The sequence below is a fragment of the Thamnophis sirtalis genome, unplaced genomic scaffold (genome assembly GCF_051295495.1).
Source record: "Thamnophis sirtalis isolate CommonGarterSnake01/CBP01778 unplaced genomic scaffold, rThaSir2_p1.2 scaffold_10, whole genome shotgun sequence".
NCBI lineage: Eukaryota > Metazoa > Chordata > Lepidosauria > Squamata > Natricidae > Thamnophis > Thamnophis sirtalis.
This window is the reverse complement of record NW_028261390.1, coordinates 6254784-6275862: the sequence shown is the minus strand read 5'-3', so window position 1 is coordinate 6275862 and position 21079 is coordinate 6254784. Positions and strand designations below refer to the sequence as shown.

Genomic DNA, 21079 nt, shown 5'->3' with positions numbered 1-21079 from the left:
CCTGTTGGGTCTCTAAGGAGCCTGGGCAGGGAGGGGCTGGGAGGGGAGGGGCGGGTAGAGGCCGGTGAGGCGCCCCTTCACGTAAATGACATTGAGTTGGCCACGCCCACCCAGTCACATGATCACCTGGCCAAGCCCCCCCCTAGTCATTAGGCAGATCATATTAGTAGTCCACGGGATTTAAAATTATGAATTTAATGGTCCCTGAGGTCCGAAAAGTTGGTGACTCCTGTTCTAAGCGGTTTACAGGACTATCTGTTATGTACGTTTTTCTTTTTCTTTTTACTTTTCCTTCCATCTTAGCTTTTGTGTGTTCTTTGGTCCTAAATAACCAGAGAGAGATATTGCTTCAGCAAAAGAAAGCAGGCAGAATGTATTACAAAATACATTTGTAATAAATGTCTTAAAATTAAAGAATTTTAAGACGTTTATTACAAATGTATTTGTATAAATGTATTTTGTACATTTATGCAAATCATAAATATAATTGTAAGAGGAAGAATTCGGAAAATTGCTTTCTAAACATACACTTCCTAGGTGTAGGAACTAGGTATAGTACAATAGCCTTTATTGTCATTGTACCTCATGTATGCAATGAAATGGGTTGCATCATGTTGGGTTCTGTTTGTAGACAGTGCAAATCAGAGGTGGGTTCCTACCAGTTTGCACCTATTTGGTAGAACCGGTTCGTCAAATCTACCGAACCAGTTAAAAGAGGTTCCACCAGTGGACCCGGAAAGCAGGCCACACCTACAGAAGAGTTTTCAAAAAAATTTGAAACGCACACACACAGAGAGAGAGACAGACAGACTGACACAGAGAGAGAGAGAAAGAGAAATAAATAAATAAAGAAAGAAAGAAAGAAAGAAAGAAAAAAGAAAGAAAAAGAGTGAGAGAGAGATGAAAAAAGAAAAGAAAAAAGGGACAGAGAGACAAAAGGAAGGAGAGAGAGAGAGAGAGAGAGAGAGAGAGAGAGAGAAAGAACACATGGCTGGCAAGCCACTCCCACCATGTCACATGGCCGGCAAGCCACTCCCACAAAGGAGGCCACACCCACAGAGTAGGTTCCAAAAAATTTTGAAACCTACCACTGGTGCAAATATTACAAAGTGAATAAAACGTCGGCCCCAGAGAATCAAACCACTAAAAACAACTTGCTTAAAGTCATAAAAACAACTTTCCGCGGATATAATATTTAAAGGCCTGGCATGGCATGTCACTTTTAGGGATTGAGAGCTCCTAGTGAACAGGTTAATATGGAAGAAGATATACTTAGTGGTTGATTGATTTTGTGCCAGTCGGTGCTGAACCTTATGTAAATAGACCTTACCTGGCCTATGAAAGAATTGAAACAGCAATCGGGAGACAGGGCTAGAAAGCAGGAGGCCATGAGTCCAGGTTAGCCATGAAAGTCATCTGGGGGGCTTGGGACAATCACCAGGAAACTGAGAGTTCTAGTGTCACCTTGGGCACCAAAGCTGGCTGGGTGGTTTTGGGCCAATCACCAGGAGACAGTGAGTTCTAGTCCCCCCGTCCCCTTAATGCATGAAAGTCAGCTGGGTGACTTTGGGCCAGATACCAGGAGACTGTGAGTTCTAGTTCCACCTTAGCCATGAAAGCCAGCTGGGTGACTTCAGGCCAGTCACCAACATATTATCAGTTCAAGTGGTACCTTTAGACGTGAACTTCACATGACTGACTTTGAACCAATCACTTCTAGTCCAGCCTCAGGCATGAAAGTCAGCTGGTGTGACTTTGGGCCAGTCATCAGGAGATGGTGAGTTCTAGTTCTGCCTTAAGCAGGAAATCCAGCTGGGTGACTTTAGGTCAGTCAGCCCAACCTACCTCACAGGGCCGTTGTTGTGGGGAAAATAGGAGGGAGGTGTGGCTGGGTATGTTCTTTGCCTTGAGTGGTTTGCAAAAATAATAAAGACAGGATATAAATAAATAATAAATGAGTGGTGTGGGGGCCCAAAGGTGGAATTCTCGCCTCCCAATCAGGAGGCTGTGAGTTCGATCCTAGGTAGAGGCAGATACTTTTCTTTCTCTGGGCACGATGAGAATATATCTGCCGAATGTAACTCCTCATTGGCGACAGGTGGGGCATCCGGCCAGTAAACACTCAAGCTCCATTCAGTTGCCCAAGACTGCACTCTGCAAGGGATCAATGGGGTCATTAAAAGCTGGTGATGATAAACAAATAAATGATTAAAAAATGAATGAGTGATCAGTTGATTACAGCTGCAAACAAGGATGTTTGCCTGCGATGCTCGTAGAGACAAACAGATGCAGATTAGAAGCTAACTGGCAGTTCAAAATCAAGTTTTACCAGTCGGATATCACGTTGCTCGTACGCTTGAAGAAGTGAATGAAGCAGCAGGCTAATTTGGACCAACTGTTGGGTGAATCAGACATTTATTTTTGTGAAACAGTTTGCAAAACTGAAGGGGAGAACATATGCGTTCTATCTTAAGTCGAGGAAGGCGCCAAAACCAGAATGAAAACTTGGAAGATCTTAACCGCGCTTCTCTTTCGCAATGATCTCCTTTTGGCCACACTGATCCTGCGCTAGTGCCTCGTACTGGGATGGCGAACCTAGGGCAGGTGTGGCAGAGGGGGCACCCAGAGCCCTCTCTGTGGGCACGTACGCCATCGCCAGCTGCTTTTCTAGTTTCAGTGAGCATTTGTGCGCCGGCCATGTGGTCCTTGGCGGGCTCCAGAGTGCTGGAAAATGGCCTGAAAACAGCACGAAAAACATCCAAAACCCAGGCCGTTTGGGGGGCCATTTTCAGGCTGTTTTTGGGGCCGTTTTCCAGGTTGTTTTTTGGGCTGTTTTTTTGTGGGGGTTTCAGACCGTATTTTGGGCCTTTTTAAGGCCATTTTTGGGCTGTTTTCAGGCTGGTTTTGGAGCTTTTTCAGGCTGCTTTCCAGGCTGGTTTTTGGATTGTTTTCAAGCTGTTTTGGGGCAGTTTTCAGGCCAAAAACTGCCCCAAAGGGCCTGAAAACAGCTGGAAAAACAGCTGGAAAATGATCCCCCAAACAGCCCAAAAACAGGCATGCACACCGGCCAGCTTGTTTTTGGGTTTTCGGCACTCTGGCATGCGCACATGCACCAGTGGTGGGATTCAAATATTTTTACTACCGGTTCTGTGGGCGTGGCTTGAGCATGGCATTGCTTGATGGGCGTGGCTTGGTGGACATTGCAAGGGGAGGGATATTGTAAAATCTCCATTTCCTCTCCACTCCAGGGGGAGGATACTGCAAAATCCCCATTCTCTCCCCACTCCAGGGGAAGGATACTATAAAATCTCCACTCCCTCCTCACTCCAGGGGAAGGATACTATAAAATCCCCATTCCCTCCCCACTCCAGGGGAAGGATACTATAAAATCCCCATTCTCTCCCCACTCCAGGGGAAGGATACTGCAAAATCTCCACTCCCTCCTCACTCCAGGGGAAGGATACTATAAAATCCCCATTCCCTCCCCACTCCAGGGGAAGGATACTGCAAAAATCTCCATTCCCTCCCCACTCCAGGGGAAGGATACTGGAAAATCTCCATTCCATCCCCACTCCAGGGGAAGGATACTGCAAAATCTCCATTCTCTCCCCACTCCAGGGGAAGGATACTGCAAAATCCCCATTCTCTCCCCACTCCAGTGGAAGGATACTGCAAAATCCCCATTCTCTCCCCACTCCAGGGGAAGGATACTGCAAAATCTCCATTCCCTCCCCACTCCAGTGGAAGGATACTGCAAAATCCCCATTCTCTCCCCACTCCAGGGGAAGGATACTGCAAAATCTCCACTCCCTCCTCACTCCAGGGGAAGGATACTATAAAATCCCCATTCCCTCCCCACTCCAGGGGAAGGATACTGCAAAAATCTCCATTCCCTCCCCACTCCAGGGGGAGGATACTGTAAAATCTCCATTCCCTCCCCACTCCAGGGGGAGGATACTGTAAAATCCCCATTCCCTCCACACTCCAGGGGGAGGATACTGCAAAATCTCCATTCCCTCCCCACTCCAGGGGGAGGATACTGCAAAATCTCCATTCCCTTCCCACTCCAGGGGAAGGATACTGCAAAATCTCCATTCCCTCCCCACTCCAGGGGAAGGATACTGCAAAATCTCCATTCCCTTCCCACTCCAGGGGAAGGATACTGCAAAATCTCCATTCCCTCCCCACTCCAGGGGAAGGATACTGCAAAATCTCCATTCCCTCCCCACTCCAGGGGAAGGATACTGCAAAATCTCCATTCCCTCCCCACTCCAGGGGAAGGATACTGCAAAATCTCCATTCCCTCCCCACTCCAAGGGAAGAATACTGCAAAATCTCCATTTCTTCCAGATCAGCTGGGACTCGGGAGGCAGAGAATAGATGGGGCGGGGCCAGCCAGAGGTGTTATTTACCGGTTCTCCGAACTACTCGAAATTTTCCGCTACCGGTTCTCCAGAACTGGTTAGAACCTGCTGAATACCACCTCTGACATGCACACATTTTCCAAAGGTTAGCCATCACTGGCTTAGTATGAAATTGGTATTTAATTTTATTAACCATTAAAGTAGCGTACACTGGGTAGCAGGTAGGTAGGTGGTAGATTATTTTAGGGGGCTGGCTTTGATCATGTTTCCATGACTACCATCCATCTAGTGCTTACTGATTTTAAAAAAAAAACCTCACCCAATCAAAGAGCAATTTGTTGTCAATAATTTTAAGAATGACTAGGAGTCGATGCGAAATGGTGGGTAGCGTGGCTTGATTTTGCAAGATCTGTACAAATCTTCTATATAAAAGCCTGGATTTGCCCAAAGCATTTTGCTGCCTAAACAGTGCATAAAGTAGTCAGGTAGGTTTAAAGGGTTTTGACAGTCCATGTCAAAACTAATGCCCGTAATGTGCTTTTCTGCTTTGGAATTAATTTTATTGCTATTTTAGGTACTAGGAAAATATTTTTTTTCCCAGGGCTTTGCATCTCTAAAGCAGGAAACATCAAGCTCTTCAGGGCTGCGATGTTTGAGAGCCATGATGAATCAAATCCAAAGCTGGAAGTTTTAAAGAAGAGATTAGATAACCTGAAGTCTGGAGTGGTGTAGAGTTTCCTGCCTAAGCAGGGGGTTGGACTAGAAGACCTCCAAGGTCCCTTCCAACTCTGTTATTGTAGTCTAGTCTATTATAACCATTTGGTCTGAAGTTGTGTTAAGAGTCCTTTAATTGTAAACTGTGGGAACTAAACTTATTACAAAAATAAAGCTGGAAACTTAGCATAATTTTGATTTGCAACGTCTTAACGGCACAGAGAATGGCTCCTCCTTGGTAAGAAAGTGTGTGGAATTTATAAAAGATTACAGGTAGTCCTGTAATTTACAACCACAATTGGGCCCAAAATTGCAGTTGCTATCAGAGTCAGTTGTTAAGTGAATTTTGCTCCATTTCATGTCCTTTCTTGAGGTGACTCACTGCAGTTCTTAATTTAGCAAAATGAGCCTGGCTTCCCCATTGGTTTTGCTTGTCTGTTTTGCTTGCTTGCAAATTGAGAAGTAGCTGCGTATTTAATTCAAGCATGTTCCTCGAGGCAGATTCAAGCAAGATCCAAGATGACTTTGAAACAGCCACATGGTTATCCAGATTAATTATTTATCCTCTGCATGGAGTGTCTTTCGATCATTTCCGATCCATCCTGTGATAATTTCTTCTAGGGCAGGGATGGGTAACCTTTTTGTAAAGGCATGCCAAAATTGTGTTTGCACCAGAGGTGGGTTCCTACCAGTTCGCACCTATTCGGTAGAACCGCTTTGTCAAACCTACCGAACCGGTTAGAAGAGGTTCCACCAGTGGACCCGGAAAGTGTGGCACGACAAAACCGCGCTCGACTAAAGCGCGCCCGATTAAACCGCGTCGCTGACGTCATCAACAGGGCGACAACAGCGAGCGCGGAGAAAGAAGGGCGCTTTAAATAACGCTTTGAAAGCAAGCCGATTCAACTTATGGTAAGGGTTAGGTTTAGGGTTAGGTTTAGGGTTAGGATTAGGTTTAGGGTTAGGTTAAGGGTTAGGTTAAGGGTTAGGGTTAGGTTTAGGGTTAGGTTAAGGGTTAGGGTTAGGATTAGGTTTAGAGGGGTTAGGTTTAGGTTTAGGGGTTAATTTTAGGTTTAGCGTTTACAGCGTGCTTCTGTCTCCGTGCTGTTGTCGCCCTGTGATGATGTCAGCTACGCGGTTTCGTCGAGCGTGCTTTAGTCGAACGCGGTTTTGTGGTGGAACCCCCGGAAAGCAGGCCACCCCTACAGAAGAGGTTCCGAAATTTTTTGAAACCCACCACTGGTCCTTGGATATGATTATTCTACACTATCATGCTCATATTTATAAAACTCAGTGCCTCTGTGAAAGGAAAGGATGACTACTGCGTTTGTGGTCAATCAGAACATTGCGTGTGTTGAAGTTGTTTTAACGCAAACCAAAGATGCCTTTTAAAAAACAAGTTTGCATCATATTCTTATGCATGCCAGTGCTGTGTGAGAGGTCATTTAAGGTGGTTCTGACAAGTGTCATCGGCATCTTCATATCCGGTCACATGGGCGGCAAGCCACTCCCATCCGGTCACATGGGCGGCAAGCCACTCCCACAAAGGAGGCCACACCCAAAGAGTAGGTTCGAACAATTTTTGAAACCCACCACTGGTTTGTGCGTGTTATCATGCGTACCCGCATACATGCCCACACCCACAAATCAATGCGACCTGCCCATCTACGCATGCACCTGCGACCCCGAACCTGCGCATGTGCGCGCGACACCCTGCCCCATGCTGGGAGGAGTAGTTTTTGCCCTCCCCAGGCCCTGGAGGCTTTACTGAAGCCAGGTGAGGGCAAAAATGGCCTCCACTTGACCCCCAGAAGCCCTCCGGAAACCAGAAACGGATCATTTCCGAACTTTGGTTGGCCCATTGGACCTGTTTTTTGCCCTCCCTAGGCTCCGGAGGCTTTCCTGAAGCCTGGGGCGGGTGGAAACAGCTTCCCCCGGCCCTTTGGAAGGCTGAAAATCAGCTGACCGGCGTGCGCATCTGTGCCAGAGCTAACGGCTTGCGTGCCGGCAAATATGGCTCCGTGTGCCACCTGTGGCACATATGCCATAGGTTCGCCATCACGGTTCTAGGGTCATTTTTAGTCATATCTCAGTTTTTATGAAAATAATTCCAGATTAAACATAATAAGCAGTAACAAGTGTCTCCAGGAAATGGAAACGGAGGTCTCTTTTTCCATATTATTCTCCTGGGAGGTAAATAAATCTGTTTACATTAGCTGCAAACCGAAGTTAAATTTTTACTACAAACGGAGGTAATTTTTTTTTTTACTATACACTGATCTGTTGTGTTGTACCTGTGAACTTTTCAGAGTAATCGGCATTAGCTACAAAATATGCCGTCGTCACCCACTTTGCAAACACACTGTGGTTAGAATCGGTCCATTACTCAGCTTGCAAATAATATGTCTATGCCAAGGACTGGTACTTAGCAGAATCGCTTCTGGATATATATATATATGTGTATATATATATATATATCCAGTGTGTGTGTGTGTGTGTGTGTGTGTGTGTGTGTGTGTGTATTTATATATATATTTGTATTGGTGCTGATAAATAAATAAAGGGAGACTAGTATAGATCTATTTCAAGCTATTTAGCTCTCATCAGCTAGCCATACCCTTACTGGGAATCGAACCTGTGCGATGAGAGCTAAATAGCTTGAAATAGATCTATACTAGTCTCCCTTTATTTATTTATCAGCACAAATACAACAAATGTAACAAAAAGGCAACAGTAAAAAATATTGGGTTTCTGTCTGGATGGTCTCTTGTGACGAGCCGAAGGACAGAGAATGGAAGTAGTGATCTTCCTCCCATATTTGGGCATACCGGGGGTTGTAACTCTAAATATATATACATACATACATACATACATACATACATACATACATACATACATACATACATTTAGTGTCACAACCCCTGGTAAGCCCCAATTATGGGAGGAAGCTAACTGCTTCCATCATCTGTCAATTGGCTCGTCACAAGAGTCCATCACGACAGAAACCCAATATTTTTACTGTTGCCTTTGTTATATTTGTGTTTTATTTGTGCTGATAAATAAATAAAGGGAGACTAGTATAGATCTATTTCAAGCTATTTAGCTCTCATCAGCTAGCCATACCCTTACTGGGATTCGAACCTGTGCTGTGTTGCATCTTAGGCAAACATCTTAGCCATTATGCCACAGGTCTCCTCCTTATCAGCTGAAGTAAGGGTATCCCAGTAAGGGTATGGCTAGCTGATGAGAGCTAAATAGCTTGAAATAGATCTATACTAGTCTCCCTTTATTTATTTGGGCATATATATGTTGTATTTGTGCTGATAAATAAATAAAGGGAGACTAGTATAGATCTATTTCAAGCTATTTAGCTCTCATCAGCTAGCCATACCCTTACTGGGAATCGAACCTGTGCTGCACAGGAAATTTCCGTCAGGAAATGTTTGCAAAAGAATAAGCATGTGTGCTGAAGATGATTTGGCAAACATCTGAGGTTGATGATCCCAAAGGTGCTTTTTCCCCCCAAGACTTTCTTGTTTTTTTTTTTCTTTTGAAGACATTTCACTTCCTCATCCAAGAAGCTTCTTCAGTTCTGACCGGATAGTGGGAAACAGAAGGATTTATACCCCTTGCAGGCAGCTGGTCCTTTGCATCCTTTGACAGGGTCGTTGAAGCACTTGGAGGTTTATCTCTGTCCTCAGTATTTCTCCTTGGTGCCTGAAGTCTGCAATTTTCTCCCCCCGGGAAATCCATTCCACACCAGTCAAAGGGTGTCCATCCCAAATTGTGTAGCTAAAAAAAGGATGGTGGGCAAGCGTGTTTACATCCCTTTGTGCCTGGTGGTGGGTGAGATTAGCTCCGGTTAAGCAGACGAAGAGATGCTGTGGGACGGAATTGGCTGAGTTTTTCTTCTTCCTCCTGCATCTATGAAGCATCTCGGGAATTGCTTGCCGTACGGCGAGAGCAAGCTGGTCACATGAGTCTGAATTTTTATTTTAGTTCATTAGTCAGCCATTTTGGTCAACACCCTCTTTAACTGCGCACAATCCAATCCTATTATCTTTCTGAATCTGGGTTGATCGGAAGGGGGCAAGAGAGAGAGAGAGAGAGAGAAAGAAAGAAAGAAAGAAAGAGAGAGCAGCTGTCGATCTTCGTGGATCCTGGATACCTCTTCTTCCCTTTGTGGTTATTGTTGTTTTTGTTGTTGTTGTTGTTTTTGTCATTTTTTAAAAAAGACAAAGCTGCTTCTGAGACGGCTAAGAGGTCTGGCGTTTATTTATTTTTCCTGCTCTCCCGATGCAGAGGCCGTGCGCGAAAGGGTTATTTCAGGAATAATAGCTCCTAGCCACATCGGGAGTGCGTGCACGGCCGTGCGGCTTTGCAGAAGAAAACCGGAGGAAGGGAAACAGCTGAGGAGGGGGTCTCTTTTCCCACCCGCACCCCTTCCCCTTGGCCTCGCTTTCCTCAAAGTAGTGCATTGTCTGATCTCCGGCAAATCTTTCCCAGCTATTGAATTCATCTTGTCCCTTCGAGGGGAAGGTGGTTTTCTCTTTTTCTTCCCCCTCTTCCCCCTTCTCCTTTGTATGGTTTTGTTCTATTTTTGCCTGGTTTTGTTTTTTTTTTAAATTTAATTGTTATATCAGCTGAGTCATCATGTCCGCTCTCACGCCTCAAAGCGATACGCCGACTCCCACCACAGACAAGATCACCCAGGCTGCCATGGAAACCATCTATCTGTGCAAATTCCGGGTGTCGATGGATGGAGAATGGCTCTGTTTGAGAGAACTGGACGACATCTCCCTTACGCCCGACCCCGAGCCGAGCCAAGAAGGTATGGTTGGGCCCCCAAGCGGACAGGCAACAACCTAGATGGTTTTTGCAGTCCCAAGCAGGGATGTGTGCATTTCCCACCATCAAACGTAGCCCTTTTATTATACATGGAGAATGACCTTATTCCATTTGAATGTGGTCCATGCCACGGACTCTCATTTAAAAAAAAAAAAGCAGCTTATTATTTGTGGGAAACAGAAAGGGATTGTTAACAGCGAAGGTCAACAGCCGGGAAAAATGGTTGTCTTCCCTGGGATTATTCTGTTTTTCTAGACACCTGCGCTCTTCGAAGCAAGATCTAGCAAAATAGCTTTTCCTTCTCTTCTGCACTAGAAGGAAAATTCATCTCGACATCTAAATGTGGAATCTCAGCCGCCTAAACTACTATAATTATTATTTTAGCAAAAGGGGTTAATTTTTTTGGTAGAGGACAATGGCCCAAAACAATGAGGTTAGGTGCAATAATGTCATGGCATTATTAATTAATGTGATGTAATGGAGTTAGCGGTGATAATGAGGTGAGGGAACTGGAGGCTAAGACAAAAGAACGGTTGCAGGAACTGGGTATGTCTAGTTTAAGGAAAAGGAGGACTAGGTTAGTGTGACATGATAAGCAGCGTTCCAATATCTCAGGGGCTGCCACAAAGAAAAGGGAGTCAAGCTATTCTCCGAGGCACCTGAGGGTAGAACAAGAAGCAATGGGTGGAAACTAATCAAGGAGAGAAGCAACCTAGAACTAAGGAGAAATTTCCTGACATTTAGAACAATTGATCAGTGGAACAGAATTTGCCTCCAGAAGTTGTAAATACCTCCAACCCTGGAAGTTTTTAAGAAGTTGGACATCCATTTGTCTGAAGTGGTGTAGGGTTTCCTGCCTGAGCAGGGGGTTGGACTAGAAGACCTCCAAGGTCCCTTTCCGACTCTGGTATTCTGCTGAAGCTGTTGATCTTAAAAAAAAATAATCTATGCCACTCATGGGTTATGAAAGGAGTGATAACGGTTTAAAATTTAGATGTCGTAAGTGGTCATTTGGGACTTTTTAGAGATACTTCACGGTGGTCTGTTTTGAACGGAGAGGAGATAAAATAAGGAAATTATAGGGGATACGGGATTATTACTTATCATATGGTAAGGGGCCATAGGAAATAGAGTTGTAAACAGTAAAGGGTATTATTTAATCTCTGGATTAAAGGTTTCATTTTAAAAGCAGGAAGCACCCAGTGAAGGTGATTTGAATTTAGTTCCCTCTTTTTAGCACAACATCTTTTTTTGGAGCAAAGTGAAAGCTGCTAGCTTTTTTTGCAATATCATGCCCCAGCGTAACATTCACAGGTGTGGAAGCCACCTGCTGTTGGACAGCTACCACAACGGGCAACCTCGTGTTACCTGGGTCCATTTCAAGGTGAAGAAACTCCTAAATTAACCGAGGCTTTTTCTCATTCCTTCCTTTCACAAAGAGTCGCCAATTCATTTTCTTGGTTGATTTCGCATCTCTGACCTAGACATAGGAAGCACAGGTTCCCTGCTCAGCTGCCCATTTGATGTGGCTTTCCCAAAGGTGTTTTTTCAAGAGGCAACTGGACTTCCTTTGTTTTTGCTTCCCATCCAAGAAGCTTCTTCAGTTCCGGCTGAATGGCCGGGAATAGGAGGATTTAAATTCCTTGCGGGTCATCTGGTCAGTAGCCCTCTCTCTGAGGGTCGTTGGGGCCCCTTGGAGGTTCATCTGTTCTCTCAGGGTCTCCTGAATACAGGTTGCCCTCGACTTACGACCACAATGGAGCCCAACATCTCTGTTGCTAAGCGAAACCTACGCTAAAGTGACCTTTCTTGCCACAGTCGCTAAGCGAATCCCTGCGATGGCTAAGTTAGCAAGACAGTTGTTAAGTGAATCTGGCTTCCCCATTGACTTTGCTTGTCGGAAGGTCGCCAAAAGGGGATCGCATCACCCCCCCCCATCACCCCCGGGACACTTGCAACGGTCATAAATATGAATCAGTTGCCAATCTCCCAAATTTTGATCCCAGAGATCATGGAGCGTGGTTGTAAGTGTGAAAGGGAGTCAGAAGTCACCTTCTGACTCCCGTGATCATTTTGAATGGTCGCTAAATGAACTGCTGTAAATTGAGGATTACCTGTACTGTAGACAGGTGTGGAAGTTTCTTGGGGACTGCTGGAAAGACCGTGTTGTAGATAGATGTTGTTGTATCCCCTCTGTTGAAGGAAGGGCTGTCCAGTTTTGAAATAGATGGCCTCTTTGACCCAGCGGCTTTCTCTGTCCAAAATGTGGTCTTCAAAAGATGACCTTTTGTCTTCTAAATGCAGATAGATTGCCGAATTTAAATTGAACTGAAAAAAACACCTTTGGGACAACCATGACCGAGAGAATTTCCATAGATATTTAAGTGGCTTTGAATTTCTAATCTCTTGATTCTAGCTGATTCTAGATGGGATTTAATCCATCAAACAGTGGCCGTAAATTACAGATTTCTGATAAGAAAGCAGTATCCTATTTTCCCTGGGGGATTTTCACACGATAGCAAAATCTTAATTTTATCGTATGTCGTCGTCCCTCCCCCCCACACCCTTTTTATATAATTAGAGCATTCACAGGACACTTCCCTATATTTCTTAGTCTCTGAAAAGATTATTCAGTTCAGGCAGATAAGAGGAAGTGGAATGAAAATGAGCAAATGATTTTAATCCGGGGAAACTTTGTTTTGCAGGAGATTATTATCCTGCGCTTCATTTCTGTTTCATTCTTCATTGTTCTATCAGGCCATTCTAATTTCAAAGCCCTTTTTGCCTGCAGACATTGAAAATGATGTACAGGTAATCCTTGATTTACGATCACAATTGAGCCCAAAATTTATGTTGCTAAGATAAATACTTGTTAAGTGAGTTTTGTCCCCATTTTACGACTTTTCTTGCCACAGAGTTTAGAATGGAATATATCTATATATCTATATATCTATATATCTATATATCTATATATCTATATATCTATATATCTATATATCTATATATCTATATATCTATATATCTATATCTATATCTATATCTATATCTATATCTATATCTATATCTATATCTATATCTATATCTATATCATCTATCTATCTATCTATCTATCTATCTATCTATCTATCTATCTATCTATCTGATAGATAGATAGATAGATAGATATAGATATAGATATAGATATAGATTAGATATAGATATAGATATAGATATAGATATAGATATAGATATAGATATAGATATAGATATAGATATAGATATAGAGAGATAGAGAGATAGAGAGATAGAGAGATAGAGAGATAGAGATAGAGATATATATTAAGAATAATAACTTTATTGTCACTTTGAATGTGCACTCATCGGCATGCATTAAAATGAAATTTCGTTTCGCGCAGCTCTTCAGGGGGTTACCACGTCCAATATACACTACATAATATAACAGAATAAATAAATAAATACAGAATTATGCATATACCCACGGTTGTTCAGGGAACGGCTGCAGTTGTTAATTTAGTAACAACATTTGTTAAGTGAATCTGGCTTCCCCATTGACTTTGCTTGCCAGAAGGTTGCAAAAGGGGATCACTTCACCCCCATATCACAAACCTGAATCCGTTGCCAGGCAACTGAATTTTCACCACATGACCATGTGGAGGCGGCAATGGTCATAAGTGTGGAAAACAGTCATAAGTTACTTTTTTTCAGTGCCATTTGAACACCTACTAAACAAACTGTTTTAAGGCCTGTATTTAAGATGCCACTTCCTGTTCAAGTCAGATCCCCAGCTTGGATGCTTTTTTAAAGTGTTTGTTTCTACAAATTTACACAAATGACAAATGGTGTTGCTTAATTTCTAATAATTCTAATAAAATGTAGCATAGGTCCTTTGTCTTGTTGTTAGTTGCGAAGTTGTGTCCGACCCATTGCGACCCCCAGGACAACGTTCCTCCAGGCCTTCCTGTCCTCTACCATCCTCTGGAGTCCATTGAAGCTCACGCCGACTGCTTGGGTGACTCCATCCAGCCACCTCCTTCTCTGTCGTCCACTTATTCTTCTGTCCTCAATCCTTCCCAGCATGAGGCTCTTCTCCAGGGAGTCCTTCTTCCTTCTCATTAGGTGGCCAAAGAATTTGGGTTTCCTCTTCAGGATCTGGCCTTCTAAAGAGCAGTCAGGGTTGATCTCCTCTAGGACTGACCAGTTGGATGGCCTTACAGTCCAAGGGACTCGCAGGAGTCTTCTCCAGCACCAGAGTTCAAAGGCCTCCATTCTTTGGTGCTCAGCCTTCCTTATGGTCCAACCTTCACAGCCATCCATTCCATCCATTATGGAAAACCAAAGCCTTGGCTATCTGCACTTTTATTGGCAGGGTGATGTCTCTGCTTTTTAGTATGCTGTCTACATTTGCCATAGCTTTCCTCCCCAGGAGCAAGCGTCTTTTAATTTCTTGGTTGCAGTCCCCATCTGCGGTGATCTTGGAGCCCAGGAAAATAAAATCTTCTAACACCTCCATTTCTTCCCCATCTATTTGCCAGGAATTGAGAGGGCCGGATACCATGATCTTAGTTTTCTTAATGTTGAGTTTCAAGCCAACTCTCCTTCTTCCCCCTCATCACGAAGCTCTTTATTTCCTCTTCCCTTTCTGCCATTGGAGTGGTATCATCTGCATATCGGAGGATTGTTGATATTTCTCCCGGCAATCTTAATTCCAACTTGTGATTCATCTTCTAGCTAGATGAATAAGTCCATTGTAACTCTGAACAATTTGTTACGTGACCAGTCATTAAACAAGGATCCCCTGTGTAGATTTTGATCAGCAATGAAACATGGAAACCCACGATCCCAATGGTGAAATTCAAATTTTTCACTACCGGTTCTGTGAGTGTGGCTTGGTAGGCGTGACAGGGAAAGGATACTGCAAAATCTCCATTCCCAACGCACTTTGGGGACAGCTAGAGGTAGCATTTGCCGGTTCTCCGAACTACTTAAATCTCCGCTGCTGGTTCTCCGTACTACTCAAAATTTCTGCTACTGGTTCTCCAGAACCTGTCAGAACTTGCTGTATTTCCAGAGGTGGGTTTCTCGCCCCGTTCCAACCGGTTTGGTTGGAACGGGGCCGGCGGCGTCCTCGTGTACGTGTGCGGCGTGTGCGTGGACACGCGCGGTGCACGCATGCGTACTAGCGTCTGTGTGATGCTCCAGCTGCTCCTGGAGGATCGCGCAGGCGCTGTATGCGTCCTGCGCATGCGTGGAAGCGCAGAACTCGTCAAAACCGGGTAAGGAGCGCGGGCGGGCGGGTGGGCCCTTCGCCGTTCCCGGAAGTTACTTACTTCCGGGTTCGCCGACCAACCGGTTCGCAGGGACCGCCGCGAACCGGTTGAAACCCACCCCTGTGTATTTCACTCCTGCATGATCCTCATTGTATTATTTTCCAATCTTCTTCCACAAGAAAATCACAGTTTCCATTATTTAGGTGGTGGAAATCCCTGTACGCCTCAAGAGTGGTGAATTATTTACCACTGTGTGATTATCAGTAAAAACAGCTAAGAGGTGACAGTAAGTTCACAGAATTTCTAATGCAGCCAGCACAGAAAGGCCTTTTATGGAAAAGATTGCAAGATGGAAAATCAAAGGCTATTTTAAATAGTGCAATTTATCTGCCCCCGTGTTTTCCTGAAAATAAGACAGGCTCTTTTTTTTTTTTTTTGACCTCCGAAATAAGCACTTGTCCTTATTTTCGGGGAGGTCTTATTATTTTTGAGGTGCAGGAGGAGGAGGCAAGCGTGGTCACTTCATGGTGATAATAATGATGTGTTGCATTATTTTCGGGGAAGGCTTATTTTAGCCCATGCGCTCAAAAGCCCAATTGGGCTTAATATCTGGGTAGGTCTTATTTTTGGGGAAACCGGGTAATATTAACACTGCTATTTCCAGGATTTATTTCCTCCTATCGAAACACTTTTTATGGACTGCCAAGCTTATAAGCTTGGGGCCACCCCTTTAAAAAAATGAATGTACTGTAGAAGTAGTTTAAAAGAAAAAAGTTTTTGCACTCTGCAGTCATCTCAAAAACGCGCCATTTTTGAATAGCCTTTAGGATGCTTATAGAGTGCTCCTGGGGCTGGGGAGGCAAAAACGAGCAAAAAAAACCCCCATTTTTCGCTCATTTCTGCCCTCCCCAGGCCCAGGAGCACTCTGAAAGCCTCCTAAAGGCTATGCACGGGCATTTTTGCAAAGGGGGCGGGGTTTCGGTAGGCCAAAAAATGCTGTATTCAGTGTATAAGGCGCACCCAGATTTTCACCCTCTCTTTCGAGGGAAAAAGGTGCGTCTTATACTCCAAAAATGTGGTAATTATTACGCTGCAAAGTGCCAGAACAGATTCTTTCTTTTATATTGAGGTCTCCAACAACTCTTTAAAAAGTAGTTTTGGAAACTGGTATTATAAACATCTTAAAATGTTCTATCTCATTAAAAAAAGGCAGGTTGCAAATGCACCTTAATCTCCGTCTTAAAAATAATGTGAAACCTTAATATTCTTTTTTGCGTCGGTTAAAAAAAAAATCGTTCTTTCCGATCACTTTAATGCTCTGTGTTTACTATGTAATATCGTAATTGAAAATACTTTTAAGCAGTGGTGGGATTCAGGCGGTTCGCACCACTTCGGGAGAACCGGTTGTTAACTTTCTGAGCAGCTTGGTTTAGTATAGAAATACCGTATTTTTCGGAGTATAAGACGCACCGGAGTATAAGACGCACCAAGATTTTGAAGAGGCAAATTAAAAAAAAAAGTTTTTGCAATCATTAGGGCAGAGAACCGGTTGTTAAATGATTTGAATCCCACCACTGCTTTTAAGTCCTTTCAACCTTAGACAATTCCAGTGTGTTTCCTGGGTTCACCGACAAATGCGCGCTCGACAAAAGCGCGCCGATGAAACCGCGTGGAGAAATCGCGCTGATGAGTGAACGCAGAAGCGCGCCGACAACAGTGCACTCTAAACCTAACCCTAAAGCTAACCCTGAACCTAACCCTAACCCTTACCTTAACCATAATCGTGCTTTTGTCGGTGCGCCTTTGTGGGCGCGCTGTTGACGTCGCGGTTTTATCGGCGCACTGTTGTCGGGCGCGCATTGGTCGGGTCACATGTTTCCTGTATAACAGCCTCCCTCTCTGTTATTCAGTTTCCTTACCTTGACTCCCCCACCCCTCTTTTCTTTGTATCATGGCTTCCATGACATCTTTTTTTCTTTCTTTCCCCCCTTTTTTTTCTCTGCTGTTTTCAAAGACTCATGGGAGGATTTGACAGATTTGGTGGAGCAATTGCGCAATGACACAGAAGGTGCGTTCCACACCACCATCTTCCTGCTCTTTCTTTGCATTCCATTTGCTTTTGTCGTCTTTGGAGCTGGGTCACCCATGCTACTTTTCCAGCGGTTCCCACCATGCATATATATCTGTGCCCATATTGTTCTGCGTTTTCGCTCGATTAAAAACACGCATTTTTCCCTTCAATGTAGTCCGTGTCCATTGCATTCTTAAGACGCACCCATACCTCCATTTATTTATTTTACTTCCGGGCTACCGTCGGTCCCCATTGGAAAGAGCACATCCTTCGTTATAATTGAATTTAATAATGAATAAATAGAAATAAAATCCATCCTCTGCGTTGACGCGAACATACTGGTCTCCTCTAAAGGCTAATATATGCAGGTAGCGTGACCTGACAAATGCGCGCCCGACAACAGCGCACTGACAAAACCGCGGCGATAAAACCGCGACGATAAAACCGCGACATCGACAGCATGCCCACAAAGGCGCGCCGACAGAAGCGCGATTACGGTTAGGGTTAGGGTTAAGGAAAGGGTTAGTGTTAGGTTCAGGGTTATCTTTAGGGTTACCTTTAGGGTTAGGTTTCGAGTGCGCTTCTGTCGGTGCGCTGTTGTCGGCGCGCTTCTGCACTCATTCGTCGGCACGATTTCGAACTCGCGGTTTTCTCCCCGTGGTTTCGTCGGCGCGCTTTTGTCGAGCGTGCATTTGTCGGTGAACCTGCAGGTAGTTCTCAACTTACGACAATTGAGCCCCTTTGATAAGTTGAGTTTTGCCCCGTTTTGCCACCTTTCTTGCCACGGTTGTTTAAGTGAACCATTGCAGTTGTTAAGTTAGTCACACGGTTGTTAAATGAATCTGATTCCCCTTAGCAAAAGGGGATCGATCATATGACCCCCCCGGGACACTGCAAACCGTTGCCAGGTCTCCAAATTTTGATCACGTGTTCATGGGGAACGTTGCAATGATCGTAAGTGTGAAAAAGTAAGTGTGAAGAACGGTCATAAGCAGGGGTGAAATGCCACCAGTTTGGGCTGCTTCGCCCGAACCGGGTAGTTAAAAAAAATGCTACCGGTTTGCAGAACTGGTAGTAAAAAATACTTTTAAAAGTTTTTTTTTCTTAAAAAAAAGTTACGATGATCACACGTCACACAGCTAAAAACGCGTTTTTTGGGGTGTGTGTGTGTCAGTTTTTGCTCCCAGCAGACTTCCCTTGAGCCTGCTAGGCCAAAAAAGGGAGTTAGGGTGCTGAGAAAGAAAGAAGGAAAAAGAGAGAGAGAAACAGGGACAGAAAGAAAGGAGAAAAAAAGGAAAGAAAGAAAGAGGAAGGAAGGAAGGAAGGAAGGAAGGAAGGAGGGAGGGAGGGAGGAAGGAAGGAAGGAAGGAAGGAAGAAAGAAAAAGAAAAAAAGAAAGAAAGAAGAAAGAAAGAAAGAAAGAAAGAGGGAGGAAGGAAGAAAGAGAAAGAAAGAAAGAAAGAAAGAGAGAGAGGGAGGGAGGGAAGGAAAAAGGAAAGGAAGGAAGGACTCCAAACCTGGCACTAGATGCAGCTTCAGAGGATAATCCAGGGCTGGAAGGGACCTGGAGGTCATCTAGTCCAACCCCGCCCCAGCAGGACTTTGTTAAAGTGAGTTTCTGTCTTTTGATTTCCCAGTTACATGACTACATAGCCACGCCCACCCAGTCACATGACCCCCCCTCCACCAAGCCACGCCCACAGAACCAGTAATAATTTTTTTTTTAGATTTCAGTGCTGTTGTAACTTTGAACGGTCATAAAATGAATGGTTGGTTGTAAGTCGAGGCCTATCTGCATACCAGAACTCCAGAAGCTGAACTCTCTCTTTCTATCTTACTTCAGTAGAAATATACAGTAATAAGTAGTCCTTGACTTAACAATCATTCATTTAGTGACTGTTCAAAGTTAACAATGGCCTGGGAAAAAAAGTGACTTAGGACCAGTTCTCGCACTTACGACTGTTGCAGAACCGCCACAGTCACGTGATCAAATTCCAGGTGCTTAACATCTGGCATGTACCCCTTGGGAAGCCAGATTCACTGAAGAACTCCAGTGATTTGCGTAACAATTGTGACCAAAAGGGTCAAAAAAATCGGGCTTGCCTCACTTAACAACCACCTTGATCAAGAACGGAAATTCCGATGCCAGTTGTGCTCATAAGTTGAGGACTGCCTGTAACCCGTTCTCCAAAAAGACAGTAGATTAGTCCCTAAGCATCCAGAACCAAATCCTTAAAACAGTGTTAAATATATAAATAATGGGTACAGCCCATGCACCTGGCGACAGATAATAAAACAGCTTTCTAAATCTGATCATATCTGGACTGGAGCAAATAAATCATTTTAAGTCTTCAAAAAATAATAATAATTCCAGTAAAGACGAACCTGGAATATTTTCTGAAAGGGAATGTCAACAGTACTTTTATTTAAGGTTCAAGGATTCATTAAATGGTATATGTTGTAAACCTTTGGCTGCCTTATTTATATCCTTCATTCTTGACTGTTTCCTCTTTCATTATACGATAGGTTTTAAAAACTTTTTGACAAATGTTTGCTCCCCCACCCAATAATTTGTTTGCTTAGTTTCTTCTGTTCATTTCTTGCAGCAGGTTAAATGTTTGCTGCCACGCTCATCAATAATAAATCAAGAGTTGGAAGGGGCCTTGGAGGTCTTCTAGTCCAACCTCCTGCTTAAGCAGGAGTGTTCTGACCGAGGCTTCCCCAGAGCATGAAGCAAACTCCTTGTGCCAACAAAAAAACCCTGTTATTAATTGACTGTGAATTCTGCTCATTCACATCCAGCAAAGTCTTTCGAGGGAGGATTTACAGTCACAGACCTTATCTGGCTTGGAGAGCTGCCAGGCCGAGATCTGCAGAACTTGGCCAGGAGCCTCGGAGAGTCACCGAACCAATTAAAAAGGTCTGCGCATGCGCACAACCTTACAAAGGGAAAAAAAAGAGCCGAGGTAGCGCAGTGGTTAAGGTGCAGTACTGCAAGCCACTTCAGCTGACTGTTATCTGCAGTTCAGCGGTTCTAATCTCACCGGCTCAAGGTTGACTCAGCCTTCCATCCTTCCGAGGTGGGTGAAATGAGGACCCAGACTGTGGGGGCGATATGCTGACTCTGTAAACCGCTTAGAGAGGGCTGAAAGCCCTATGAAGCGGTATATAAGTCTAACTGCTATTGCTAAAAAAAAATGAATTTCTGCAATGAAGATTTTTGTGCACATGCGCAGAGTCAAAAACCAAGATGGCGGCGCCAGCCATAGAATCAGTTTGGGGGTATGGCAGGCCGTGTTACTACCTACTCGGCGGAACCGGTAAGAACCCACCTCTGGTTGGCGTCACCCAATAACACGTGGGATAACAAAGTAGCTAACCCTTAGCCAGCTCCTGCCAAAGCAGGAGGCTCAAATGTGATTGGCTGATTTGTGGTTGCATGTGTGATGTAAATGCAGCCTGTGTGTGATATGCCACAATCCAGTTGTAGAAAGGATGTCAACAAATGAAACAGCAGCCGGTTGTGGTTGGGGAAATTTTTTTTTTTTGTGCCGCACAAGAAAGCAGAAATGGATAAGAGTCTCGATCTTATGACAGAAAACTGTAAGCTTTCAGGGGTTTTTTATGGGTTTATATTTTGGAATGCAATAAAGTGGCCTTTTGTGCATTTCTTTATTTCCCAGATTTACACCAGATAGGTCTGGCTTCAAAAGATTTCCGTTTTCTGTGATATTCTAAAGCTTTTGTTGTGGACAGTGTAGCTGGCGGCAGATTCGGACAGTGAGGAAGTTGGGGAGGAACCTGGGCCAGTCCTGG

At 44.2% G+C, this 21079-nt stretch overlaps 1 protein-coding gene across 8 annotated transcripts in view; it reads left to right on the top strand.

Annotated features, from left to right (window-relative positions):
• Positions 1 to 21079, top strand: part of RUFY3 (RUN and FYVE domain containing 3) — a 72160-nt gene that overhangs the window by 6139 nt on the left and 44942 nt on the right. The window contains exons 1-2 of one of the 8 annotated variants that reach the window (XM_087723966.1): positions 9124 to 9909; positions 17208 to 17261. The exons of 3 other annotated variants lie outside the window; for them this stretch is intronic. In XM_087723966.1, coding sequence (XP_087580092.1) covers positions 9732 to 9909; positions 17208 to 17261 — 232 coding nt within the window. In that variant the 5' untranslated portion in view covers positions 9124 to 9731. Of the gene's footprint in view, positions 1 to 9123; positions 9910 to 17207; positions 17262 to 21079 lie in introns of those variants that run through there. 4 more of the 8 variants (XM_087723973.1, XM_087723970.1, XM_087723967.1 and 1 more) reach the window with 4 other exon arrangements.